Source organism: Syngnathoides biaculeatus, chromosome 12, assembly GCF_019802595.1.
Source record: "Syngnathoides biaculeatus isolate LvHL_M chromosome 12, ASM1980259v1, whole genome shotgun sequence".
Classification (NCBI taxonomy): Eukaryota; Metazoa; Chordata; class Actinopteri; order Syngnathiformes; family Syngnathidae; genus Syngnathoides; species Syngnathoides biaculeatus.
In genome coordinates this window covers 9,892,533-9,920,235 of record NC_084651.1, presented here as the reverse complement: position 1 = coordinate 9,920,235, position 27,703 = coordinate 9,892,533, and the positions used below count along the sequence as shown (strand labels likewise).

Genomic DNA, 27,703 nt, shown 5'->3' with positions numbered 1-27,703 from the left:
ATGTAGAAGTAAGTTGAAGAACTGCCTTTTGACTTCAATAATGCTTTGTGTTGTTAATCTTGTGGCATCTTGGTCTGGAAGAATTATGTTGTGTTGAGTTTAGGAGCTTCATTTAGACAAAATTCATGCATTGTCTCCATTTTGTGGTATCTATAGTCAATTACAAACTGGAAGTGCGGGTTACCGGTATCTCTCCGCTTCATAACCTGTAAAAATACCAAGTTATTAATTTACTAGTACTACCTGCTTGTCGAACCACCATTCTTCTATCTATCTATCTATCTATCTATATCTATCTATCTATCTATCTATCTATCTATCTATCTATCTATCTATCTATCTATCTATCTATCTATCTATCTATCTATCTATCTATCTATCTATCTATCTATCTATCTATCTATCTATAACGTCGGCGCAGTTTTTTAAAAGGACACTGTGCCTTTAAGACACGTCATCACAGTCCAAGATGGCAGCGCACTAATTCTCTACGACAACACATCCTAGCAATGTCTGCAAATATCATTAAGTGAGTGAAAAATGGTGCATCGAATTGTTGTAGAAACGACATGTATGATTTGAAACGTGTTTAAAATTTTGGCAAAAGTACTCGCTGAGTAGACAAATGAGGTTCATGCTTATTTAAATCCGTCTTTACGGCCTTGTTTTGGCGCACGTGATGCTAACGCCAGTGTTTTGTTTTGTTTTTTGTCACAATTCAGGTTTTCGATTTGAGGGCTAAGACGCGGATTTCTCCTGCACATTTTTAAAAATACACATTCAATGAAACCGATATTTAGACGGACACTTCCTCCGTCCGTGAGGAGTCTTCTGACTGACATAGGTCCAAAAGACGAGTGGCCGGATGAAGAAGAGGATGCCTCAGCGGTCAGCAGGGACGGGATCCTGCTTCCTGAAAGAGGGTCCTCATTTGGGAATGAAGGCTTTATCTCTCGAGCTCAGGCCGACGGGAAAAACACTAAAGTGTGCATGCTGTGCAACTGCAAGCCTGCGTGCTACACCTGCCCACGGTGCAATTTACATTACTGTGGCGTAGCTTGTTACCGCAGCCCGGATCACTCCTTATGCTCAGAGGACTTCTACAAAGAATCTGTTCTCGAGGAGCTGAAGAACATGGGGGAAACAGACCAAGAAGGGAAGAAGAAAATGCAGGAGATTCTTCTCAGTTTAAGACAAAAGGCACAAATGACAAACGGAGGAATCGAAAGTGTGTTCAGAGAAGCAGGAATAGAACAAGATACCGACATTAAGGCTGTGGACCTCCTGTCCAGATTAGCTGAACTTCAGGAATTCGAAGCAGATAGTGTGGAGGAAATTGAGGACATCTTGAAAACGTTGGAAGGGATCGGAGAGGACGAAGCAGATGAGGAGCCGTCGGGAAGCGTGGCCCGACAGCTGTCAGAGCTTGATCTCGACAAGCTCTCTGAAGAAGAGCTGTGGGCACTCCTTGACAGCCGGGAAAAGGAGAAGTTCACAGGTCTCCTGAGGGGGGGAGCGCTCGGTGGTTTGATCCCCGTGTGGAGGCCGTGGTGGGAGGAACACGAAGAGGAGGGGAAAGCGCTGGTGGAGGTGCTGAAGCAGGAGGTTCAGAAACCAGACAAGAAAGTGAAAAAGACTCAAGACAAGAATAAAACCTCTATAGTCTGTGGTGTTCCTGCGATCTCTGCAAAAATCCCCAAACTAAACTCGTTATGTCGGAATCCATCGCCGTTGGTGTGCTACAGTGTGATCAACACTCTTTATTGCTATGCTTTTACATTGCAGCTCTTCAACGGCGACCCCGATTCGCTCCCGTTTGAGTTCTGCGATATGATGCTCACGTTGTCCGAGGGCCTGAGCTCTGGCAAGGTTTTCAACTCCGTGCAAGAGGCCGTGCACAGCGGAGAGACCCTCATCTTAGGAGGAGGATACCTCAACAAACAAGAATCCCGCGCCACAGACTTGGCAGTCGAAGCCACCGCTCACATCCTGACGGGTCGAGACGAGGAAAACGCCACCGTATACATCCTTGCAGCCTTGAGTCAGCTGCGCTCAGCGCTCACCCGAGCCAGAGCCGCTCTTTCCAAGGAGGGCGAAGGAGGTGCGAAGAGACAGAAATACTTCCTGGCTTCCAAGAAGTGCGAATTCTTTCAAGCCTGGACGCTGGATCGTTCGCTTCACACACGTGGGCTGGCTTTGGAGCTGTGGAACGAGCACAGTCGACGAGAGGCTGACAGGGAAAGCGTGGAGGAAACAAAGATGCTTGTTGAGGAGAGCTTTAAAAAAGGGAAAAGGAAAGGTCATACGAAGATGATCCAAGAATTAAACTAAGAGTTATTACTGTATCAAGATTTCTGGTGAAATAAAATAATTCTCTCACTATTCATAAAATGTTGTGTGCTTATACTGTATATGTGAATAAAAGTGCATAACAGGTCAACACATATATATTTGTGGTATTATCTATATTACTATTTTAAGCATTTTTTTTCAGGTATTTATTACACGTTATTTACACAAAAAAAGAAAGTATGTCCGTAGTTTCTTTCAGGTTTTATTGGTGAGGGTAGCTATTTCAGGCACGTTTAAGTATCTGATGCATTCATCCATCATTCCGTTCTGCTTATCCTCACTAGGGTCGCAGGTGTGCTGGAGCCTTTCCAGCTATCTTTGGGGATGAGTCAGTGTACAACCTGAACTGGTTGCCAGCCAATCATATTGATTTTTTTTTATTTCAGCAGTTCAACAAGTTCCGTGTTATACAGATACATGAAAATGCAGTAGGCCAGTTACCTAGTTTCTGCGAAAAATCGATTTCATTTTTTCCTAAATACGTAATCCAAATTTGATGCTAAATCTCGTTTCATCAAAATATATTTAATGAATCTGTGTAATATTCCAAGTTCCAATTTTTGAAATAGATTACTGAAAAAAACGACTTGTCCTTTTAATCCCGTCCGTGGACTCGCGATGTATTTGGCACGTGGTCCGGAAGTCTCGCACATCTGTGACGTAATTTCGACAGCAAACATGGCTGCGCTCTTGAGATCTACCCGGTTCCTCAAGTTTTCGCCTTTGGGCTTGCTCCAAATCGTGGGGACCAGACGAACCGGACCGCCACTCAGTCGGCTGTGCAGCGGATCTATCGGTGTTGGCAGAACGGGAGTTTTGACCCAATCGCAGCGTCCTAGTGTGGATATCGCGTCCAGGTAACCTGTTAGCTTCACTAGCCGCCACACCACACGCGATAGCCTGATGCGCAGTTGTCATTGAGGTTTTGTGGTTGTCATTGAGGTTCAATGACAACCACAAAACAAGCATGATTTATACTTTTCAACGCCCAAATCTTTTTGTAATGATAATGTATTTATTAATTTAATGGCGTCGCTGTTATAAAGGCAAACCTGGCGTGTTAAGTAATCAGGTTAATGTACGTAACGAACCTTTTTTTTTTTTTGATCACCTAGGCTAGAATCAAAGAGGCAGAACAGATTTTTGGACTTTTACATTTGCATTGTTGTTATAAACATCAGTTTCAGACATAATTGAAGATTGGGTATAATTTATATGTTCACAGACTCATTATCATTGATGAAATACCGTAAATCCAGAGCACGTGTTTTTGATGTAGCATCTTATTATGAATCAGAACCCATGGTAGTGCTCGTTGAAGGCCTCCAATGAGCTTCTCACAATTGTTCGCATATTTTCACAATGAATAGGGGAGGTTTTTGTTGAATAACGGAGGTTAGGTTTTTCCATAGGCCCGGGACTACAGTATTCATTGTCTTTGTAATAGTACTTGTAGTCAGTACTGTAATCCAAGTACCAAAATATTCAACTCATGTAACTTTATTGCATTCAATTACTTTTTTTCTTGTTCTGTAAATGTTTAATGTGCTTGTTTTTGGAATGGTCAGTTGGGAGAAAAACAGAAGAACACTTGGAATTAAAATCCAAAACCTCAGAACTGTGAGAGAAATGTGTAAACCTCTGTGCTCTGTAGCTTCACAAAGTTTTTATTACCTCACCACATAAACCAATGTGTTATCTATTAAGTGAAGTGTACAAAAGAGGCCTAATTAAACGATTAAGGCAGCTATTGAAGTTAGTGGTTGTTTAACCTCTCTTATTGCTGATGCGAGCGAATACATACACCAGCCAGTTTGTTTAGTTTGATTTGCACCGCACTGACAAAGTGGTTAGCACATCTGCCTCACAGTTTTGAGGACTGAGCCAAATCTGGCGTCACCTGTGTGGTGTTTGCATGTTCTACCCGTGCCTGCATGGGTTTTCTCTCAGTACTCCGGCTTCCTCCCACATTCCCAAAACATGTATGGTAGGGTAATTAGGAATTCTAAATTACCAATATGTGCGTGTGAATGATGGTCTATAATCAATCCGGTGATTGATTGATGTTCAGTTTTGGGTATACCCCACCTCTTTCACCCAGAGCAAACTGGGATAGACGCCAGCACACCCAATCTGGAAGACAACTGAGCACCAAATCATTTTCTCAACATTTAATGAGCCACACATTTTAAATTAGATGACTCACAGAACACATGACTCACAAAAACTAAAATGTCACAATTAGTACTGGAAATGTAATTAAATATTGATCTTCTCTCAGTTTAGTTTAAAATGTTCTTTGTGTGAAATTTGGGCCTGCTTTGTTTACCATAAAACAACACCTACCTTATGCGGTCTTGTGGGAAAGCATTTATTTGTTCTGTGAATAACAATACGTTGCTCGCTGACATAGATAGATTAACAAATGAACAGTACCCCACTCTTAGAAACTTGTTAACATAAATATTACTTTCCTTACATCATCCTCTCCAGCTATGTGTGGCCATGTGCAGCTGGATGCGTCCGAAACTATGCTGTCGCGACGGAGAAGAAGGACGAGCCTAGCGTCGCTGTGCGTTCCAAGCAAGCTCAGCATTTTGACTGGGCCCTAGCCAAGCTGGATAGTTCCGTGAGAAGAACTGGTCGCATCACCAAGACCCTGCATCTGCGCATCTTCCATGACATCTGCAGGACAGGTAACAATGTAAAAAACACTGATTCCCACATTTAATGAGGTTAAATCCAAACACAGAAGTAGACATTTTTTCAGCGATAAATAACTGCAAGGACAAATCTTTTCTTTCTCATATTCATCAATGATAATAAACATTGTCTTTATGTTGTTGCAGGTTATCCCAGTGGTAACCAGGCCCTGCTACTTCTGCGGAGCTGTGGGTCTCTGCTTCCGGAAATGAGCCTGGACGAGCGCACTGAGCTGGCTCACCGTGTCTGGGAGAAACTGCAGGAACTGGGTGAGAGGAGTCACACAATGGAGCTCTTTGTTGAACTCCTAATGTATTGTAAACGTATAGACTATTTTAGAATGTTTGTCAACATTAAGTGCCAGGAAACCTTTGGAAGCGACAAAGGTTTTGTTGTTATGCTTGAATTCCAGAATTGTATGGTGCCAGCAATTGTAGAGTATAGCTTTAATGATCAAGTTAAGAACTGTATGTCAACTCTCCTCCATGTGTATTTTTTAATGAACTTAACCGTTGCAATGTAAATTATGGCCGGTGTTGGTTCTCAATTTCACGCAGCTGATCTCCCGTAACATCTTCTTTTTGGCTGACACACAAACATTCAAACTGCAGCGGTTTACAAGAAGGCTAAAATCATAATCCAAACTGTTTAGCCATTTTTTTTCCTCAATCTGTCTGACTTGGTAAAATGATATGTAAGGGGAAAAAACTAACTGCATCTGCAAGGTTGTGTGATGTCATGGTGAGATGTCCTCTTGTAAAATAATACCAACAATGGGTTTTTTGTCTGTCTCTAACCCCCCCCCCCAAAAAAAAAAAAGGTGCACAATATGACGTGAGTCACTACAACGCTTTGCTGAAGGTGTACCTTCAGAATGAGTTCAAGTTCTCTCCCAACGACTTCTTGGGCAAGATGGAGACGGCCAACATCCAGCCAAACAGAGTAAGAAGTGGAAAGCACAAAGCCAGTGATGGACATATAGATAATGTTCTTGCTAGGCTCATAATAGGGACATTGCTTTTTTTTGTCTGCACATATTTCTCACAGATTTTCATGCTCATCGTTCCATTTAAGCTCAGTTATTTGTGTACATAGGTTACCTACCAGAGACTCATTGCTGCCTATTGCCAAAATGGAGACATTGAAGGTGCCAGGTGAGTTTGAGAATGTGTTTTCTGCTCATTGAAGGGAACATTTTATGAAAAATGTCTTTTTCAATTGCTTGCGTTAAAGTAGTTGGGTCTTTGGGGTGCCTGCCCAACCATCAAATGTGAAATGAAACAGCCAAAGCAATCTTTTATGAAATGGGACAAGATGAAAGGAAAAGAAGTGCATGAGCAAACCTTTATGATTAATTCCAGATTATGACATCACAGCAGGCTAATTATAGGCAGCCCCCTATATGAAACTGGTTGAAGATCTGGTTTTAAACTGCTTTAAAAACTGCCATCGATGGGCAAATCCATCAAAACAAAATGCACATAGTCTCCTTCAAAGAATTGTTAATTTACACCTTGTATTTATTTGTTCAAGATATTTTGTGTACTGTTTTTCTGTATCCCCAATAATAATTGTCATACTGGCATTTCCAGCACCATTTTGGGTTTCATGAAGAGCAAAGACCTCCCTATCACTGAAGCCGTTTTCAATGCGCTGGTAACGGGCCACTCTCGTGCAGGGTAAGCACTACTGTTTATGCCTCTTAAACTTCAATCCATCCAGCCATCTTTCCATCCATTTTCTTTGCCGCTTATCCTCACGAGGGTCGCGGGGATTGCTGGACCCTATCCCAGCTGTCAACAGGCAGGAGGCGGGGTACACCCTGAACTGGTTTCCAGCCAATCGCAGGGCACATAGAGACAAATAGCCGCACTCACAATCACACCTAGGGGCAATTTAGAGTGTCCAATTAATGTTGCATGTTTTTGGGATGTGGGAGGAAACCGGAAGACTTAAACTTAATCTTGTTAATGTTAATCTAATGTTGAAGTTCACACTGACCCATTTTCAGTTTTCAAATGTTCATTTTTTTTTTTTTTAGGTTTTGTATATCATTTTTCTTTGTTACCTCCTAATGATGAAATGGGCTATAATACGCAGAAATGGCTTTATTGAAAACGGACCCTTTTTTTTGTACATGAGGGGGCAAATATCTTATAAATTTCTTTTTCCCCCCTCCTTGCGCTCTGTTTTTAACAGGCACTGCAACAATGTTCCAGGGTCAGTTTGACATGGTTTGGATATCTTAATTATCAAAAAAAAGTCCCTGATAGGGTAGTGGTACACACGCCCGACTTTGGTGTGGGTAGTGTGGGAGCGATTCCTGCTCAGTGATGATGTTGATATCCGCCCTGTGGCTGACTTGCGACCAGTTATGGGTGCAGTCCGCCTTACGCCTGAAGCTAGCTGGGATGGGTTCCAGCTCTCCTGTGACCCTTGTGAGGATGAGCGGTTCGGATAATGGATGGATAATTATCAATCAATGTCTTCAACAAACAATGTCTTCAACATAATAATCCAAATAAAATTGCTTGTATGTTATTACTACCGTAACTTGCAAAGGGAATAAAATATCCCATAGTATACGTTGAAATTTCATACAGAAATATCCATATGGTTTTTGTACGTAAACAGGGTAAATATGTTTTGCACTGCAGAGACATCGAGAGTGCAAAGAACATTCTGTCTGTCATGCGGGGAGCTGGAATCGACCCGGGTCCTGACACGTTTGTGTCTCTGCTGAATGCGTACGCTGAGAAAGGAGACATGGACAGTCTGAAGAAGGTCTGCAAATTCATTTAGTGCACATTCTATCCTTAAATGTTGTATCAATAACAATGCCTGCACCATATCAAGACATTGGAGGAGGCGGAGAACGCCGACAGCAGTCTGATGGACCGAGACATTATGGAGGTGATATTCACACTGGCTAGGGCCGGGCATCAGCAGCACATCCCCGAAATAGTGGAGCGTCTGAGGCACGAGAGAGGTTACATCCCAGGTGTGTAACACCCCGTCTTTCAGTTGTTTGTCGTGTGCTGTTCCTGACATTCTTTAAAAGGCCAAATAATCCTCATTTTGCAGATGCGATGAACTTGTGTCTGAGCCTCATCACTCAAGGACACGACGACACGGCTTTCCTCATCCTGAAAACGTTTCCCAGCTTGCAGTCAGACGACATCAACTCTGACCTAGCTAACCTGGGAAACTTCTTCCTGAGACACTGCGTTAACATGGACACGGTTCTTGACATTACTTATTCATCATATATTAAGACAGAGGTGTCAAAGTTTTGTCACGGGCCACGTCATAGTTATGGTTTCTCTTGGAAGGCCGTTGTGACTGTATGATTCATATTATTACATATGCACAAATTGATGGGTAACTACTTTTGAAAGCAGAAGGCAGGAAAAATAATTTGTTTGACTACAGTATTTAATTTATTTTCTAAAGAGCATCTGTTACAAAATGCTTGCAATATCTCGTTATTTTTACAAGTGAAGGCAATTTCTATATTTTAGCTGGAAACCCGAAGTAGCTGCACATGATTTGGTTTTGCTGGCTGCGTAAAAATATGTCGCAGGCCAAATCTGGCACCCGGGCCTCCATTTTGACACCTGTGCTTTAATATGTCGGATCTGTCCCTTTTATTCCCCAAAGGACAATTTAAAACTAGTTTCCCTTTCTGTATTTTCTCCCACCATAAAGGTTGTTTTAATCAGTGATGAGTTATTTGTTAAGGTAATAATACAAATGTGTATACAGGAAGGATGAGAACATTTTTAAGGAGCTGTACGAAAATTGAACAGGAAGTTGGCCATTTTGGTTTGATGATGTCATTTTTGGTGAATTACTAAGCGAAAGTCCTCAGGAGTTTACCCAAATGAGCATTCTTGTTAAATCTCTTCAGATCATTTTGGCATTGTGTAATTAATATAATACATTTTTTTTGTAGTGCACGTAAATATTATGTTACATAAATATTCAAAAATGTCAGTAGAACTTACTAAATATCCAACCACAGTTAGGAGGCTCCAGCAGGTCCGTAGCACTCGTGAGCATAAGTGATACGGAAGATGAATGGAAAATATTAGAACCTATTTAAAAATGAACTGAACATCTGGTTAGTACTTATTAAGGAGTGTATAAAGGATCTTATTACATGAAAAAATTCATTTTAGCCGTGAATATGGTAGAAAAAAAAGGTTCTTCCTTCACGAGTGTCAGAGCGAAAAAATAGTTTACCGTAAGCCTTGTCAGATATTTGCGCTCTCTGAATGCTCTTATTGCTTGTTGTTGTGACTTATTTTTGTTTGAATTTCAGCCACTGGAGAAGATCTGTCACTACTGTAAAGAGCTGCACAACAACAACATGCACACATCACCGCTCACCTTCACTCTATCGTGTGCTCTGGAGGCCAAGAAGACTGGTACGCCACGCAAACACAGTATCTTTTACAAAGACCTTATCACACTGCACTTAGCAGAGCACGGTGGGAAGTAGACAAACCCATTCATTGTGTATGTGCTGCAACGGTGTGTCCACTGAACGCCAAGTTGCACTGCATGGCAGCAGGCTGGGTGGGCTTTGGATGTCGCGATGCATGCTGTGTCTTTAATTGAAAAATGTTTAATTTATTAGCGACATCATGCTGTTAGAGAGCACATCCAGTTGGAGAGAGGTTGATTTCAGAGTGCGAACAGCAAAAGATGTTGGTGGACCAATACAGTAGACGGCATGGAGAAAATGAAGGAAGTAATAATAAATGGGATCTCACAGCCACGTAAAATGATATGATCTGGTTAAGAAGGTGTAGCGACAGATCTCTAAACCAGTGGGAAAATTCTCCAGCCTACTCCCTGCTATGCCACTAATTAACCACTTATAAATATGGACAAACTTGCACCTTGCCCTCCGTTGGACACCAATCTTGGTGCAATGTGAAAAGGCAGAATGGAAAACAATGCTCCATTTGAAATCCCAATAAATGTTCCCATCTTTTTTCCTTGTAGATTTGTCGTTGCAGCTGATGAAGACGATGAAAGAACAAAATTTACCCATTAGGCCCCACTACTTCTGGCCCTTGCTGACCCAGAACACCAAGGACAAGAATGCAGCTGGTACACACACACACACACACACACACATGAAAAAGCAAACTTAACAATTTAAATAGCCTTTTTATTTTGATATTAACGGGCACACAATAATGTTCTCATTGAAAACCATATCTACATGCAATCTAATGAGTAGGAACTTGACAACATTTCCCCAAAATAAGTCTGTCAAAATGCTGCAGTGGGTTGGAAGTACCACTCTACTAAGAATTTTGAAAATTGATTTATGGGTTCTGGAGAAATTTATTTTTTTTTTTGTGTCTGTGGAATCTTAGTGTAATTTTAATTGCGTAACCTTTTACCTGTTGTTTTATGTGCATTTAAATGTCTTTAGTAAAACGGTATTGCTAATGTTGCAGTTACAAAAGTGAGTTATTTTGTGATAGTAGTAGTTGCATATAAAGTCATGTCAGTTAAGTATGGGCTGCCGTGAGACCTTAACAATGACAAAAATAGACAGCAACCTGCCAACCAGCTGTCTTTATGTCCCAACTGAAAAGCAAGCATTTTGTTATTTTTGCAATGTAGAAGGGGGATTATGAGGGGTATTTTGTAGCAGAAAGAGCTTTTAAAAGCAGCTCTTCGCCTCAAATATTAATGCCCCTCCCCCAACTGGGACGGATTTCACTGGACCGGGGGCAACCAAGGGCAAAGAGGTCTGATCCCTGCGTGAGTGCGGTTGAGCGAGAGGAGATGAACCAAACACAGGCTCTCGAGGGCTCTGCAAAGAGATGGCAAAGTTTTTAGTGGCGGTCCCTACTTCCCTATTGCAATACAGAACACTCTTGACTTTGAGGAAATGTCGGACATGAATCAGTCTGTCGATTCCATTTTTCTGAGCTTTATGATTCCCTGATTGCAGACTTTACCCCCACCTACTGGACACGTATATTTGCGGCTTCAGTAGACCCAAGCATCTGAAGTGTATCTGCACACATACACACAAGCACACACACACGAGCGGAACACAAAAGAAACAGATGTAATTTTGCTCTCATATATTTTCTTTTAAGCCTGTGCCAGGGCATAAATCTTACCTGCGCCACTCTAGAAAATGAATGGTTGGGTTCTGAAAATTAAAACACCCCCATTCAAAACATTCAGAAGACTCCTAAAAAAAAGCCTGGAACATCATGAAATTAATTTACTCTGAATTTTCCAGGAAGTCAGCCATCTGGCAAATTCCAGGGCTTGTACTTTTGCAGCTCCTGCTACGTGTAATTTGCCCAAATGAGCCCCAGTCAGAAGCATGTATATTAAATAGATGGGAACTAAATCGTTCAGCTTTTTTGCCGGCGGCATTTAATCAGGATAGAAAATAGCTTTAAAATATCATCATTTTGAGGATTTGCCCGAAAAAAGTGCATGTAAGAGTCTGTCAGTATGGAATTTCTTTATGACGCTGCTTCATCCCTTTGTGCATTTTCATAGAAGCATTTTCACCATATATTTTTGCCGGTGATGTGTGGAGGTCATCTTGTTAAGCTGCAGATTCTTCACTCTCTTTGAATGTAGGAAACATTGTTGAGGTGTCTTTAAAGTTTCTCTTCTTTTGTTCTTTGTGACAGTTTTAATGGCTCGCTACTTTTGGAGACTGTTACTCTTGACGGTTATTTCCTGCCTGAGCCTCATTTTTTTGTTTTTTTTTTGGGCTTGGATGAGCTTGAAGGGAGAGGAGGAGGAGTGGTGGCGGAATCGTCTCAGTGACAGATAGCCGACATTGTCAGAATTCACCACTCGTTAGCGGACTTGCTGTCAAACGCGCACCGGTGGCGGCTCGGCTTTTAAGTGCTTTATTTTTGCCGAGCCCCGTCTTCCTCCCCTCTCTTTGGGTTTTTTTCAGTGCGATTAATAAATGATGCATTTTGCCGCTGTCAGTTAATTGACAGGGAAGAGGCAGTGCTCGGTCCTGCGCAGGATCAACTCCCCTTGTGTGGTCGAGATGGCTCGTCGATGTGATGCTTTGGCGCCTGACTTGGCAGCATAGGAAAAAAAAAAGAGGCATGCCTTAAAACCGCACATACACACTCTGGCCTAACCACAGCTTCTTAAAAGACACACAAACACAAGGCAGCATCCATTTAGTCATCATGGTGTAAAACGGAAGGAGGGAAAGTGGAGAAACTGCTTTCTTGCTCCCTTGCTGGTCGGCCTTAACTCTCATGAATGATGCAGTCTCTTCCCCTCCGCTCGCTCTCACACACTCCCCGACTGCAGGAGGTGTGTGTGTAGGCGGAGAGGGAGGCTGCCCATACAGAGGCAGGATGTGGGGGTTGGAGGGCGGGGGGCATCGCAGGTGATGTGACTGATGCGGAGTGACTTGATTTCATGTAAATGCAAGCGCTCTGAGGGAATTCACTTTGGATTACGCGCCCCACTGTGCACAGTCCATGAAATATTAAGCGCCGTGTCACTTTTTGTCCACAGGTGTCACTAGCGGGCAGAGCGTTCCGAAGCTGCGGAATTGGGAGGGGAGCACAAAAAGGGGGGTGGCATTTTGATGAGGTGTGGATTTGGTGGATTTAGCGGAAGCATATGCCGGCCTGCACTGCCCACCTGCCGCCAGCTAGTCATCGCTTGTCAGCACTTGCAACACGGCACACTTTTTATCACTTCTGACACAGTAGGAAAAAGGGCACGGGGGGTTAGGATACTGTGTAAGAAAAGGGGGGATTTCTGCTCCTGTGTTCTCCGGTCTACACCTGCCTGCTGACGCGACCTCACTTTGAACCCTCTTTATCTGTCCATCTAAATGTCTAAAGTCACATTTCCATCAAGCAGTTCCGTGTACTTCAGTTCAAGTTGTACTGGGAAGTAATGAGGTACAAATACTTTGTTACTGCACTTAAATTGTTTGATTGATTATCTGTGCTTTACTTGAGCATTTTTTGAGCTTCAGCTTTTTACTCTAACTCCCTCCATTTGAAAACAGATGTCTGTATAAAATATATATCAATTAGGCCCATGTAACCTTTTTCATCTAACACTACATAAAAAAGAAGAGATTTTACGTGATCCACTATTGGGCTAATTTAGATTTTGGACTGAAAAACCCAAATTAAAATCAAATTTTCCAAAAGTGTATGAAAACAGAAGGCATGTTAATAAGGGAGCATTATTGATGCAGGTTGTTCCCCATCCATGGTCTTATTTAAGAGCATTATTTGCTGCTGTCTGCTAAAAGGAATCATTTAAAATGGGCTTCCCAAATGTCATACAGTTTCTGGTGTTAAATATTCCATCCAATACTATAATCACATACAAGTAAGGTGTATTTTTCGGTTATCTTCATCTAATTTTGCATATTTTACTACTCTGTTCAGGATAGCAAAGATTTGGGAACCCTTTTTGATCACATGAATATAGACCCATGCTAGTTAGTTCCTAAATAACACGCAATATAAACCTTTTTTTCCACCTTCTCAGTATAAACACTTTGTACTTACAGTAAGTACTTTTTTCCGTATAACTAATCTAACTTGCATGATTGTTTAAATGCGGGAGGAAGGTGGCATACCCACAGACAACCCACACAAGCACAGGGAGAACATCTTAACTCCAGATAGGAAGCTAGAGCAGCCATTCAAACCCGGAACCTTAGAAATGTGAGACAGATGTGCAAGGTACTACTTCATCGTGCTGCCATTATTGATCCAATTGATCCTTAATGAGCCAAAGCTGCTGTTGAAAATGCAGTGTTTGCTTGTTGTATTCCCACCAGTCTGTCTTTCTGGAAAATCAAACAGACTTCTGTAGCGTTATAGAAAGGGGCAGTAGGGGGCAGATGGCAAGATTGTGATTTTGCGAGGATAGAAGAGGGGAAGTGACAGGTACTCATGTCTAAGGACAGGGGTGGAGACGTTGGCTACTGGTTGGCTCCACTCGGCCGCACCTCTCAGGGCTCGGCGTGTACTTCTCATCTTTTGACAGTTAACCTGCAGTCATGAAGATGACGATGATATCTTGTGACCGCTGCCATCCTTAACTCACTAGTTTGATACTTCTCGCCCGTATTTGTGTCAGCCTTCATGCTAACCGACCTGGAGAGGACCCCTCAGCGCACTTCCACCCTCTACTCCTCCTCCTCCTACTCCTTCTACTCCTCATCTTCCTTTTCTAGACTCACTTCTAAGCCCTGTGCCTAAACAGAACTTTACACAAGCCCCAAAGCTGTGAGGGTCACTTGCATGAGATTATTTTTCGCATGGTATTGCACTATATTTTGAGTATAGTTATCTGCTTTTTTTCCCCAATTTTGGTTTTGTTGTAACTTATTCTTTTGGAGATCATTCACTGGTGGGTGTACAACTGTTGACATTCCAATTTTCAGTCCTCAAAATAAAAGCTTTGTATTTGCTTCTTTTTTGTGGGGGGAGGGACAGGAGTACCTTAAAACAAGTTAGCTTCTAGTTCCGGTTAACGTGATAGGTGACAGAGGCTGAATCAAAATGAGAATCTCTTTCATTGCCATCATCAGTGAAAGATGCAATCACAATTCCCATTTTTTTCCCCCTCCTTTCCGATTCTTTTTAGTCCAGTGGTCCAACATGTAACAAATGGTAATAAATAAAATCAAAAGCTGTTAGTCACAATTTTAGGTAATTAAACTATAATAAAGCTACGAGGGCATGCAATTGACATGTAGAGTATGGTTCAAAGAAAAAAACAACTTTAAATTGTATATATTATCGAAAATTTACATTTTTTTATTTATTTAGTATAAAAATAGTTGGGTCCCTGAAGTGCCTGTCCACCTATTAAGAATATGTTAGACAATAATTTGTGAGTTCATATTTACAAAAATCTGTAACCAAGCCAGGCGGCACGGTGGATCAGCTGGAAAAGCGTTGGCCTCACAGTTCTGAGGTCCTGGGTTAAGTCCCGGACCTACCTGTATGGAGTTTGCATGTTCTCCCTGTGCCTGCGTGGGTTTTTCCCGGGGACTCCGGTTTCCTTCCACATCCCAAAAAACATGGAACATTAATTGGACACACTAAGTTGCCCCGAGGTGTGATTGTGAGTGTGGTTGTTTGTCTCGATGTGCCCTGTGATTGGCTGGCAACCAGTTGAGGGTGTAACTTGCCTCTTGCCCGTTGACAGCTGGGATATGCTCCAGCACTCCCCGCGACCCTTGTGAGGATAAGCGGCTCAGAAAATGGATGGATGGATGTAAGCAAGCCATTCAGAATTTTCGCTGCATGTGCTACATGCATGGATCAATGTCATTCAGTAACATGTTGATGAGGTGTTGACGCTACGAAGAAAATGTGTAATATATATTATTTTAAAGGAAAGTCCTTGTCTTCCTGGTCTTAAGCATTATTTTAATCCATATAATTAGGACACACATTACTGTGGATATTGTGTGGTATTCAATACGTATTTCTGCATATTATATGCAATATTTGGAACACAGTTGCAATTATACGTTAGACTAGACTTGAACAAACTAGTACTTGACTGTTGACGACTGCTTAAGACTTAAAAATGAGGAAAAAAAAAAAAAGTCCTCACAGGTTGTTATACTTTTATAAAACTTGACAGAGGTGGTCTTCAGAGTACTTAAATAGCTCCTGCTAAAGTTTCCATGATCGCCATTGGCTTGTTTGAAAACTCTTAGCTTTTTCTCGACTGCCCCAGAACTCCATTCACTTGTTTTCTGTTTATCTGCTGCATTCCAATTGATTATGGATTATTCAGCAGGAACTGTGTCTCTTTCATTAAAAAAAAAAACACCCGGAAAGCCATGAGAGGGGAGATAAGAATGGAGGAGCTGATGGCTGAATGGACGGACAGTCCATTGAGAAGGAAGATCTTTGCTTTTTTTTTCCTGGAAAAGGGGGGTTGAGAGAGAAGATGGCTAGTGAGAGGCTCAGATGAATGAGCGATATGGACTCTGAGGGTATAAATGGACAGAGCTGGTTCAGGTACCCATACCTGCCATAAGCCAGTTGCAAGTTTTAATGGCGTATAAAAGCCTGGGACTCATCTATTATTTAACTAAAGAGTGAGACTGCCAGGTGAGCACATACATCCCTGGAGAATATGGAAACGGAGCTCTCGATACGAGAGTGTGTATTGTTAAACCTGAGTGCGATGCATAAATACGCACGGCATCTTGAGGTGTGTCAACTCAAGCACTTTTAGGTAGTTTGCAGAAGGCCGCATAGGAGCATGGTATGTGCTGGATGTGGTCATTTACTGTTGATGCGGCAATATTTCTGTCGGAAAACCACTTAAACTGAGCGTATGCATACACAGAATATATTTGTGCTCATTTCGGCTCACGTGGACTTGCTCACAGACATATGCAAAGAGCTGCTGCTGTTGCGGTCTCCAACTTGCACACACACAGACTTTGGGCCATCTATGTGTGTGTGAAAGGCTATTCCATATGCATGTGGCGGTTTAGGCCTGACATCCCTAGGGCAGGACCTCGGGGCTCTGCTGGAGAGCAGAGTTACGCTTGCAAGCGTCCACTTCAGGCCAAGTGCGTGTCTATGTATTCCACCCTAGTCCAAGGTGGAGCACTTGGCATCTATGAGCATTTGGTTAGTTTAAAGTGTGTGTTTTTCACTGTAGGGCCAAGAGCGTTGTGTATGTGCCAGCTTATTGCTTAGATGCATTTTCCTGCAGCTTCCACAGCTCCAGGCTTTCGCTTGAGTGTGCGCAGCGAAGTGTGATAAACTGCCAAAATAAAATGTTCTTTTGTTTCTCAATAAAGTTAGATTTTTTTGTGTGTGTGTCATCAAGGTGTGGTGGAGGTGATAAAGGGCATGCAGGCACTTGACGTCACCCCAGACCTCGACACCATATCAAGCTACATCCTTCCAGTCTTCAATAGCATTGAGGTTGCTCGACAGACTCTCAAGGTACTGTGTGTGCTTGTGTGCGTGGTTGGAAATATAGTGAACCCCTTCAATTTAGCGTTTCATTTTTCGCACTACCGCAATGTCACAGATTTTTGGGGATTTTTTTGTTCCCTCCCCCTCCTCGATTCCTATACGGGGAAGTCGAAATTTAGAGTTGTGCCCCTTCAGTTTAGTAGTTGTGCCTTGATATGCCAGGGCACACTGAGGACTACTGGAAGGGCAGCCATGTTAACAGCAAGAAGAGGACGCACATTCACATACAGCACTTCGTTTTGCTATTTTAGGTTTTAATATTTATTGTTCCACATTGCCTAGAAAATATAGAGCTTTGCACGCTAAATGACATGAACTTCTAAGGTTGCCTTCAGAAGATAATATCTATCCTTTTTTCATTTCATTTCACTCAGAACACATACTGGGTCATAAGTTTTAAAAACACTTTTTTGACTCTAGGTAGCATGGCACCCCAGTGTAGGATGGAAAAGCTTGTCAAAAAAATGTTTCCCATCTTTTTTTATCAACAGTATTAGAGGAATTAAAATGTATGAAATGACAGTACTTGAATTAAACAAAAAAAAAAAAAACAAACGGGGAAAAAAAGGTTACCAACTACTTTTTTTTTAACTACTGATATTTTCTATATGTGATAACATTTTTAATAGTACCAGTAACCCTCCGGACCCTGTTCATTCTCATTGTAACATCTATGCAAATTTATGTTATTCAGTATATGGTATTTGGTATTAGATTTTCCCATTAAGGCAGCACGGTGGTTCAGCTGGTAAAGCGTTGCCTTCACAGTTCTGAGGACCCGGGTTCGATCCCGGACCCACCTGTGTGGAGTTTGCGTGTTCCCCTGTGCCTGCGTGGGTTTTCTCCGGGCACTCCGGTTTCCTCCCACATCCCCAAAACATGCAACATTAATTGGACACTCTAAATTGCCCTTAGGTGTGATTGTGAGTGCGGCTGTTGTCTCGATGTGCCCTGCGATTGACTGGCAACCAGTTCAGGGTGTACCTTGCCTCCAGCCTGTTGACAGCTGGGATAGGCTCCAGCATTCCCCGCAACCCTCGTGAGGATAAGTGGCAAAGAAAATGGATGGATGGGTGGATGTCAAAATCACATGGTTTGGTTGAACATGTTGTTTACATATTTTTATAGTTCTCTCTTTTTTTTTTTTTTGGGTAAATCTCAACCAGGAGTGACAAGCTTGAAGCAAGTTTGATACAATGCAGCTTTGCCTTTCATTTGTAGAACTGTGAACTTTTACTCTAGAACCTGTAAACCTACTCCTTTTAAGGTATTAATGCTGTATTTCAGGATGCCGGCATCTCACTGGAATCGGAGGGTTTCGTAACTTCGGAGATTCGCTTTATGGCTACAAGCAACCTGGCTCAACTCTATACTTTGTGTAGGTACCCACGCACATGCATAGACAGCCATTATGACAAGGCTATGCTTACACACATTCCAAACAAGCTTGCCCTGCATCTTGAGCGCCCCTCATTATAAAAATCTGCTGCTGCGCCTGCAGGCTAATTGACCCAGTGGTATCTAAGACACACACATGTACACACTCATGCACACACTCTCCTCAGCGCTCATCAGACCTTTTAAGAGATTAGTTTGTGTGAATATGTAAAATGCGAAGGACGAGAGGCGCCTCAAACGGACCGAGGAGTGCGGCGTGAAGGGGGGATCGGTTAAATAATGGATGAAGCTTCCTGTGTTTCTTTTAGCTGGTTTGAGTCGCCATTGCTCATTTTCGCATTCGTTGTCTAGCCTGTCTCTTTTGATATTTTGGGATGATAATTATATGAAATAATTTCAGTGTTTTATTACCCTTTCCTGTATTTTGTTATCTCTATCTTGATGTCCCACCATACGGTTTGTACATGTGGTGTGGGTAGACCATGGATTTGTTTCATTTAAATAATAATAACAATAATAAAATCCTTATCGTAAATTAAGAAACTACAAGTTATAAATTCCAGGGTTATACTATGGACAGCATAAACACTTTACTAATTGTACATTTTTCATAACTTATTTATAGAGCACTTTAAAACCAACAAACTGCAGCTGTAACAAGTCTGTACATAATATCAAACTTAAAACTAAATAAATAAATGAAATAATAAAAAATCAGTACATGCATCATTGAAAATACAAACAACTAATAAAATAACTATTTAAAATGGCCAAGAAGAGTTCCCTGACATTTAGCGTGCAGGAGGTCTAAAGTTGTTTATAAAAGACAGAGACGAACATGATTGAGGTCTCCACTTGCTATCATAAAACTGTAACAATCATACAAGTTTAAAAATAAGTTAACATCCATAAAAATCGCAAAATCATTCTTATCTTTTGAAACAAGTGATGTCACATATTGTATTTTACCTATGACCTCTATCACAGGACTCCTCTTGTCACATTATTGTTGCGACTGGAATTTGGACATTTCTGATTGTTGACTCAGAACAGTGAACTGCAAGGCAGCTCCACATCAAAATTACTAAAAAAATAAAAAAACAATTTATGTGAGGATTATTGAAGATTTATGGTGTGATTAGTTTTGTTTATATGTGGCCTGCTATTGGCAAGAGAAAGTGTACCTCACTTCTTACCATAAATCAGCTGAACTATGCACCAGGTGACCAATGACCCTAATGAGGATAAAAGCTATAAAAAAATGGACAGTGGTATTTCCACTTTATTATGCCAATCATTTCAATTCAAGGACATTAATCCCTTTGAGCTATAACAGAAGACAACAAAGTTGACTTAAATGCGTATTTGAAAACAAATCAAGAGTCTTGACAAAAAAAAAAAAAATAACCACCTTATACATATATTGATCTCCCTTTCCCCCTCTTCCAGTGTCGGACCCCTCGCACCCCTCGATAGACCTGGTGAATTTCCGCAGCAGCCTCATTCAGGGCTTCAGAAAGTGAGTCAATTAAGCTGTTGCGTGTGTTGGATGTTTATCTCCACCGTACATGTTCCTACATCTCCATAGTTTGCCTTACAACTCCAGACTACTGTTTTAGGGAGGCCTGTACCACTGTGGAGGTCACAGTGGCATATGTTTTGCATATGACATGTGCTGCCTATCACACTATCTAAAGACTGTGTGTGTGTGTTCTGTATGTATGTGTGCATGAGCACTCGTTTGTGTGCAGCTGCAAGGAGAAACACGGCACATACACACACACTGCTGCCTCATGCATATGGAGGCCTCATTCTCTGGCCCTCATCCCAAAACACCGTGGGAGATATGCAAATAAGCAGATGCCCACCACTGCCCTTACCCTCTAAACCCCCCCTCAAATAGCCCAAACTGCCTAGTGGACTCCCTCTGTTTCTTTGGAGCACGCGTGCAAAGACTCCTAGAGTTAGCCTCGGGACCCCAGTCGGACTTGCGGGCTTCTGTTGAAACGGGGTGTTTATGAATATTTAGCGTTATAACACTCCACAGTTGCACACAAACAGTGCTCCCCCGCCTACTGAATCGCGCCCCCAGAGCCAGGCTGGAGGTGAGTCACAGCAAAGTGCTGACTTGTCCACCAGGACCCAAGCAAGAGGGGAGGCGAAAGAAAACAAAAATACGTAAAGTTGAGCTGAACTCATTTTCAACTAGTTAAATCAAGAGGCTGCGAAGTAAGTAACAACATTTTTCTGAGTCCAGTAATGCAGGTCATTTCCATATAAACATGAGAATATATATATATATATATATATATATATATAAACAACAGAAAATGCATTTTGTCACATGCAAAAAATGTGTTAGGCCACAGAAATCTTTTTTTCCGGGCTTGGGATTAGAATAGTTTTTGTTGTTATTATTTAAGTAAAATCACAAGTGCCCTGGGATTTTTTTGACAATTTAGTTTTACACATCAGAGCAAGCTTAATCCTTACGCACAAAGTAAAATGCCATAAACGGGCTAACAAATGGTATCGATGATGTGGTGTATAACCATTTAAAAAAAAAAAAAATCGACATTTGAATACAATTGATAAACACGTAGACGGATGTAATTCAATAATATTCATAGGCATTTATTCTTTCTGCGATAAACAAAATATACTTGCAGGTAATTTTGTTAGTTGTGACACTTTGTGTATTACTATCTTACACTACCCCCTGGTGGGCAAGGTGCACACACCAAAAGAAGCACAATGTGGGGGCTTGAACACACTAATGGAATTTCTATTCATTTCAATGGAGGGAAGTGCTTTGAGATATGAGTATATTGGTAATTACAAATAAAACTTGTAAGTCAAGGCACCCCTGTTTGTAAATAAACATATATATATATATGGTTGTGTTATTACTATTTACAGATTAAAAAAAAAACATACATTTTCAGTTGTTTTTCTGTCTGACTGTTCCTCACTTCTTCTTCCATTGACTCACACACGCTCAGTCTTGCTTTCAGTTACCATCCCTGACAGGGTCATAATTGGACTCGTCACATGGGACGGCTGTGTTTATGTGTGTGTGCACTATTGTGATGCAGGACCTGCCAAAGACAAGGTCACGGGATAATTTAATCATTAAAGACCTCTCTTCTTCTCCTCTTGCCTCCTCTCCGACTCACTGACAGCACCAGGGATGTCACACGTTGTGCTCATTGTGTGTGTGAGTGTGTGTGCGAGAGAGACTTCTTTTGTGGTCTCCTTTGCTTTTGTACTGCCGTCTTGTCTCTCTTGTCCTGTGGGCTGGAGGGCGTCAAGTCTTGTCTGTACGTCGCGTGTGGTGTTCTGTGCCACTTTTGTTGTCATGGTGACGTGACGGATGCATTGTTGCGTGATTTACTAGCATGTAGCCATCCAGTCACCAAGTAGTAGTCTATTAAAACTCTTACAAGATAGTAATGGTACTGTAAGTCCCATTACTGTCCATCCGTTTTCCACACAGCTTTATTATCCTCACTGGGGTTGCAGGTGGGGTGGAGCCCATCCCAGCTATCTTCGGGGTAGGGACAGGACACACCCTGAACCGGTTGTCAGTTAATCAAAAAGCAAACAAACAACCATTCAAATTCACATCTACTACGGGCAATTTATAGTTTTCAACTAACCTATTGTGCATGTTTTTGGGATGTGCGAGAAAACCCATAGAGGCATGAGGTGAACATGTGAACTCAACATGGATAAGGCTGGATTTTTACCTGGGTCCTCAGAATTGTGACACTGCTAAGCTAAGCAGTCAGTCACCTTGCCGCCAAGTTCTTTGACAAAACACTTAATTCTGTGTAGGAATTTAAATAAATTCAGTTCGGTTTATCACGTCATAAGTAGACTTTATGCCATAAATAGATGAGCAATGATACATTATTGTAAATTTTTTTTTTTTTATTAATCAAACAAATATAGACAGTAAATGAACAAGTCGTTTAAATAGACTCATTGCTCCATCTTGTGATCGGATCAATGGTAGGTTATGAATTTTTTTTTTTAAACTCTGATGTTGATGCTTTGTCCTCTACTGCCCCCTACTGCAGGTCAGATGACGTGGAGAATATGGTGAAGGTAAGAGCTAAATGTCCCGATTTTTGTCCTCATATGAAGAAAGTATGTACTCAAACTGCACTTAAGTGATGACATAATTAATTAATAAATTTGTTTAGGATAGAAAATTAATCCTCACTGCTGTGTCACTGTACAGACTACCTGCTTTAACTAAACTAACATTTAGTCACAATATGCAATTTGCAAAAAGCATCTGCAATGTTTTTCTTGAAGTATTCATGCCACAGCCAACATCCAGATGATTGTGTTTGGCATGCAAACACAAAATGTATAAATGAAACAATGGTGGCGAGGTATTAAAGCATTGCCATAATTAACGCTCCTTTTGCATCCTATTTTGTCCTTTTTGTTAATAGTTGGGTCCCTTTCTCATTTGACCTAATGCTGTCTTCAAAGTTCACATATAAATAAAATCCCAAATCTGTAAATATAGTTTTTGTTCTTATTGCTCTATTCTTTTATCTTCATCTGCCCCCCTCTCTTAAAAACAATGTTCTATTCATCTGCATTTCCAGTAAGTGGTGTACAATATCTCCGGTTATATATGAAAAATGATGCAGTACCAGATTCCTGCATATGGCATACAAATGCACAATTATGTGGCCAGAAAAGAAAAGATGCAAGAGTTGCGAGTTGATGTTTAGAATCGGATTAACTGCAATGTAAATCAATCTGGTCTTCACTTAGTTACGCTGGAGCTCTAACACCTTTTTATTTCTTCTCACAGATCACCAAGCTCTTGTATCAGGATGAACGCTACAGCAAAACTGGCAATAATCCTGCAGGTAAGTTGTTGTCAGGGAGCAGCATTCATGTTGTCCCCTGCTTTCAACTAGAATTCAAATGATATAAAAGTAGTGTACCTTCAGTCTCAGTGGCACTAGACTGCTGACTGTTCAGTTTCTCGCCATGAAGCCTGTACGTGTGTGTTTGTATGCGTCTGTCTGTGTGCTAGAGTGAAAAATGTCCTTGGACTCTATAGGCGGAAACGGAACCTGCCAGTTGACACAGTGCTGAGTTGTAAACGTGTGTCTGGGCGGCGTGTAAAGAGTGAAATGTCTGTCGTAAGTGTGTGTGTGTGTGTGTGTGTGTGTGGTGTGTGTGTGTGTGTGTGTTTGTGTGTTTGTTTGTTTGTTTTGCTGAGTCCCCCAAGTGCTATAACGTGTGCTGGTGCAATTGATAGAGATTGTTATCCGTGTCAGATCCCGTTAGACGGCCTCTGCGAGCCTTGATCCTGTGTGTGGGTGGGCATGTTGAAGTTGGGCACGGTTGTCACCGCCTGCCGTCGCGCACTCACACTCGCTTCAGCCCCAAAGCAGCTTCCATCAGCTGGACGAAAAAACACAGGAACATCATATGAATGCACTGACTGATGCGGTGGCAAATGAAATTTATTCCCAGGGCCTCTCTACTCACTGTTCTTGTGTGTGTTTTCACTTCCAGACACAGTCTCCTACTTCCTGTACAATCTGATTGACAGCATGTCAGAGAGCACGTTGCATGCGCAGGAAGATAAATTGCGGAATTACTTCAACCAGCTGAAGGCTCAGGTACATACATGTTACACACAAAATATAAAACTGTTAGATACTTGGACATGATATAAAAAGAAAAACATTCTGACAAAATATCAAAAATGCTAAAGGTTGACAATATTTTTAAAAGATTTCATTAAAAATTGTTTTAAAACTATTGCAATAAATAGAAAACAAATATTCAAAAAACATTGTAGTGTTATGAAAAATGTAACTTTTCTGGTCAGAAATATTACAAAAAATGTAAACATTTAATAAAAATAACAAAACTCTTGCAACACAGGTATTATAAAATACTACAAACAAGAAAAAAAACATTAGTCTGTAATACAAAAATAAAAGTTAGGAGCACAATACTTCCACTCCCCCCCACAAAGTACATGTGAATGCTCCCAGAAAGAAGGAACACTTCATGCCATTAGGTAATGCATGGAATTGTGATTAAAATGGGTTTTATTTTCTTTCATTCTTTATTAAATATTGTTCAAAATGTGAACATGACACATCTCACTCACATTTTCATTTTTAGAGTAACAACCTGTCATTACGGACTGTTTGAAATTTATACAATTACTACTTTATTGTTAAAAAAAAAAATCCAAGGTTGAAAAATACCAAAAATACAGCAGCAGTAGATAGGATCCAAAAATATCATACAAAAATATAATTCAGGAATATCATTGCCTTCCACCATCTTTCATAGCAAAGTAATGTACATCTGATGTGTAAATAGCAAAAAGAAAAACCCAAAGAGTCTTCTGGGGCAGATCCTTGAGATGCAATCTTTGTCTTTAAACTCATTTGAACTTCATTTACAGTATGTCATTGATCGCAGATTACCACCTCCTTACAAATTTGAGATAAGACATATGGACAAATTGTTCTCTGCTTTCCATGTCCAAATTGCCTGTAAGCAATTCTGCTCCGTCTGCAGTCCCAATAGAAATAATTTGTTGATCCACATCCGTAATGCCTGGCTGTTAAGTAAATAAATTACATTTAATAATAATATCATCACAATAAAACCACCTGTAGATATAAAACATGCTGTGGAGTTTCTTTGGGTCATCAAAGTATCATCTAGTTTGAATTGACTACCACTTTTGGCTTTGTTTAGTTCTTTGTCAGCCATCCCAAGAGCACTTAAATTCACTGTTTAATTTCTATCCTCATTTATCCATTAATTTGAATGCAAGCTCCGTGACAGCCTCTAATTGGCCCTCTCCGGATGAGACAAATTCACGCTCTAACAAAGTTAACCATTTCTTGCTTATGGCTTAATTAATGATCAATTCTTTGGCCATTGAAACACACACAGAACAGGTTTAGAACATACTGTACTTTTAAGATGATCAATTGTATTTATTTTTATTGTACAGAATATTTTCTTGACTGAAAATATCTACAGAGGTATAAGAAATCTTCTACAGGCGAAGCACGTTCCAGAGCTCATCAAGGTATAAACACATCAATAACTTTTTTTTTTTTTAATTATTTATATTTTATTTAAAGGGGTCATCAGGTGTCTTCCCCTTTTACTTTATAAACTATTTTTTTTTTGCATTGGTGCATGGGAGCGACTTCCCACCCTGCCCCCCATACCATTTTGTTGATGGCAAATCCCCATTTGGGTGGGATGGCACTAGGCACGGCTGCATGTTAAACTCATAGCCTTTTAAAAAAAAAAAAAAAAGGGCAAGTGCTAGCTGCATAGCACACCCGAGCCCCCACAAAGAGAGCATAATTGTATTTTCCTAATGGAGAAAGTACTTAATCACCAAATGCCTGGATTACACGTCATCGATTTAGTGTGCTGATCCACATGTCGATAACCATTTGGGTAGAAGTGATTACCGTAATTTCTGGCCTATAAACTACGACTTTTTTCACACTCTTTCAACCCTGCGGCTTATGCGGAGATGCGGTCAATTTGTGAACGGCCGCAAGGGGGCACTCGAGCGGTAAAGGTAAGAGTGAGACTGGTGGAATTCATGTGCAGAGGAAGTGACTTTTGCCGGTATGTTTTTTTTTTTTTTTTAAACCGGCCCTGTTAGCGCTGCTCTAGGGTTAGGGCTGTGCTAGCGTGTTGCTGCTGTTGCTGTGCGACCATGTGCAGCTTATGTATGTACCAAACGGTATTTCCTTTACAAATGTACTGGGTGAGGTTTATAATCAGGTGCACTCTGTAGGCCAGAGATTACGGTAATATGTCCTCCATATGGATTTGCAAGATATATTACCTTGACTCTCCATACTTTAGTGATTTAACTTGTCTTTTTGTCAGGATGTGATCGTGTTGGTGGACCCAAATGACCGTGTGTCGGTCGGTCCCATCTCAACAGCACCCCACCCTTCGGTAAGTGTGACAACAGCATTACAGTTTTTAATCAATCCCTGAATAGACTTAACCCTAATATTTGCTCACCGTCAGGGACTCGATGGGAAGGTCCCCTTTCTGGAGGCTAAGCTGGCTGAGTTAAAAGCGGAAAACCAACCTCTGGCTTCAGTGCTGAAGCAAATCATCCAGGTTCTCTCAGCTGAAGAGGTACAATGTTTTCAAATGACTTTTTTGTTGAAATGATTACATGCCTGGAGAGACATCATCTCTGCCTCTCAACATTTACATTTTACCCTCCAAGCTCAAACAGTTGGATTGAAGCATTTAGAAGGAGAATATGGTCCTGATGTGAACAAATATCCACAGGAGTCAGATTGGCCTTTGCCATAAAAATACAGGATTACGAGACAAATGTTTCACAATTTTAGGAAACATGCAAAAACATTAAAAAAAATACCATAAATTTTGGAAAATGAATAATATTTCAATTAAAATATTGAAAATTACAGCAAAGGAAAATACAAAATAAAATACAAAGATTTTAGATGAGCTGATGACCAGGATGAGGAGGGTCCAAGAGGGTTTTACATGCTCTCGTCTTAGTTGTGGCAGCATGCAAGTCCTCAAGGGTGGGTTGTGTGTGTGTGTGTGTGTGTGTGTGTGTGTGTGTGTGGGGGGGGGGGGGGGGATACACACACACACAGACACCAATAATCGTTTCAGCAGTTTTGATTATCAAAGATAAGATTATCAATACTTCATTGTCTGAAATATATTTTACTATTCGTTATTTTACCATTAGCTTTTTAAACATACATGAATCACTATTTTATTCATAATAAGTACTCTTTGGGGTCCATTTCAGTTTAAGTTACTAAATATGGCTCCATCACCTTAAAAATGCTGCCATTCGGCATTTGTGTAATTTTTCAAATGTTTTTATTTGCTTTCAAAGTTAATTATGTTATACACATGGCATTGTGCTCTGAGGTTCTGCTGTATTTTCAGTGGTTGAGCCTTTGCCTCTTTGCAGAACCTGCAGCGTGCTCTCGAGCTGAAGCAGCAATACGAGGATGAGATGAGCATGGGGGCCTACGCCGTCCTCATCAACCTGTGCTGCCGGCACAACAATGTGGAGGAGGCGCTCAACTTGAAGAGGGAAATGTGCGTGGAGGAGTACACACACTCATACACACAGATTGCTCTACATGCGCTGCAACCTGTAGAATGCTATTAAAGTTTAA

General features: G+C 41.1%; 2 protein-coding genes across 2 annotated transcripts in view; both read left to right on the top strand.

The window, feature by feature from the left end:
* Window positions 1–398: 398 nt before the first annotated feature.
* Window positions 399–2,446, top strand: znhit2 (zinc finger, HIT-type containing 2). Its single transcript, XM_061836943.1, has 2 exons — window positions 399–529; window positions 723–2,446. Exon 2 carries the CDS (start codon window positions 784–786, stop codon window positions 2,329–2,331), a length of 1,548 nt encoding a protein of 515 aa, XP_061692927.1. The 5' UTR covers window positions 399–529; window positions 723–783; the 3' UTR covers window positions 2,332–2,446.
* A 548-nt stretch (window positions 2,447–2,994) lies between these two features.
* lrpprc (leucine-rich pentatricopeptide repeat containing) overlaps window positions 2,995–27,703 on the top strand; it is a 64,671-nt gene continuing 39,962 nt past the window's right edge. Inside the window, exons 1-21 of the mRNA XM_061837253.1 lie at window positions 2,995–3,209; window positions 4,846–5,048; window positions 5,202–5,324; window positions 5,876–5,997; window positions 6,151–6,209; window positions 6,648–6,734; window positions 7,713–7,839; window positions 7,912–8,056; window positions 8,140–8,297; window positions 9,380–9,485; window positions 10,069–10,176; window positions 16,927–17,045; window positions 18,366–18,456; window positions 19,926–19,995; window positions 22,559–22,586; window positions 23,314–23,371; window positions 24,030–24,136; window positions 25,501–25,578; window positions 26,406–26,477; window positions 26,553–26,666; window positions 27,493–27,623. Coding sequence (XP_061693237.1) covers window positions 3,031–3,209; window positions 4,846–5,048; window positions 5,202–5,324; window positions 5,876–5,997; window positions 6,151–6,209; window positions 6,648–6,734; window positions 7,713–7,839; window positions 7,912–8,056; window positions 8,140–8,297; window positions 9,380–9,485; window positions 10,069–10,176; window positions 16,927–17,045; window positions 18,366–18,456; window positions 19,926–19,995; window positions 22,559–22,586; window positions 23,314–23,371; window positions 24,030–24,136; window positions 25,501–25,578; window positions 26,406–26,477; window positions 26,553–26,666; window positions 27,493–27,623 — 2,285 coding nt within the window. The 5' untranslated portion in view covers window positions 2,995–3,030. The remainder of the gene's footprint in view (window positions 3,210–4,845; window positions 5,049–5,201; window positions 5,325–5,875; window positions 5,998–6,150; window positions 6,210–6,647; window positions 6,735–7,712; window positions 7,840–7,911; window positions 8,057–8,139; window positions 8,298–9,379; window positions 9,486–10,068; window positions 10,177–16,926; window positions 17,046–18,365; window positions 18,457–19,925; window positions 19,996–22,558; window positions 22,587–23,313; window positions 23,372–24,029; window positions 24,137–25,500; window positions 25,579–26,405; window positions 26,478–26,552; window positions 26,667–27,492; window positions 27,624–27,703) is intronic.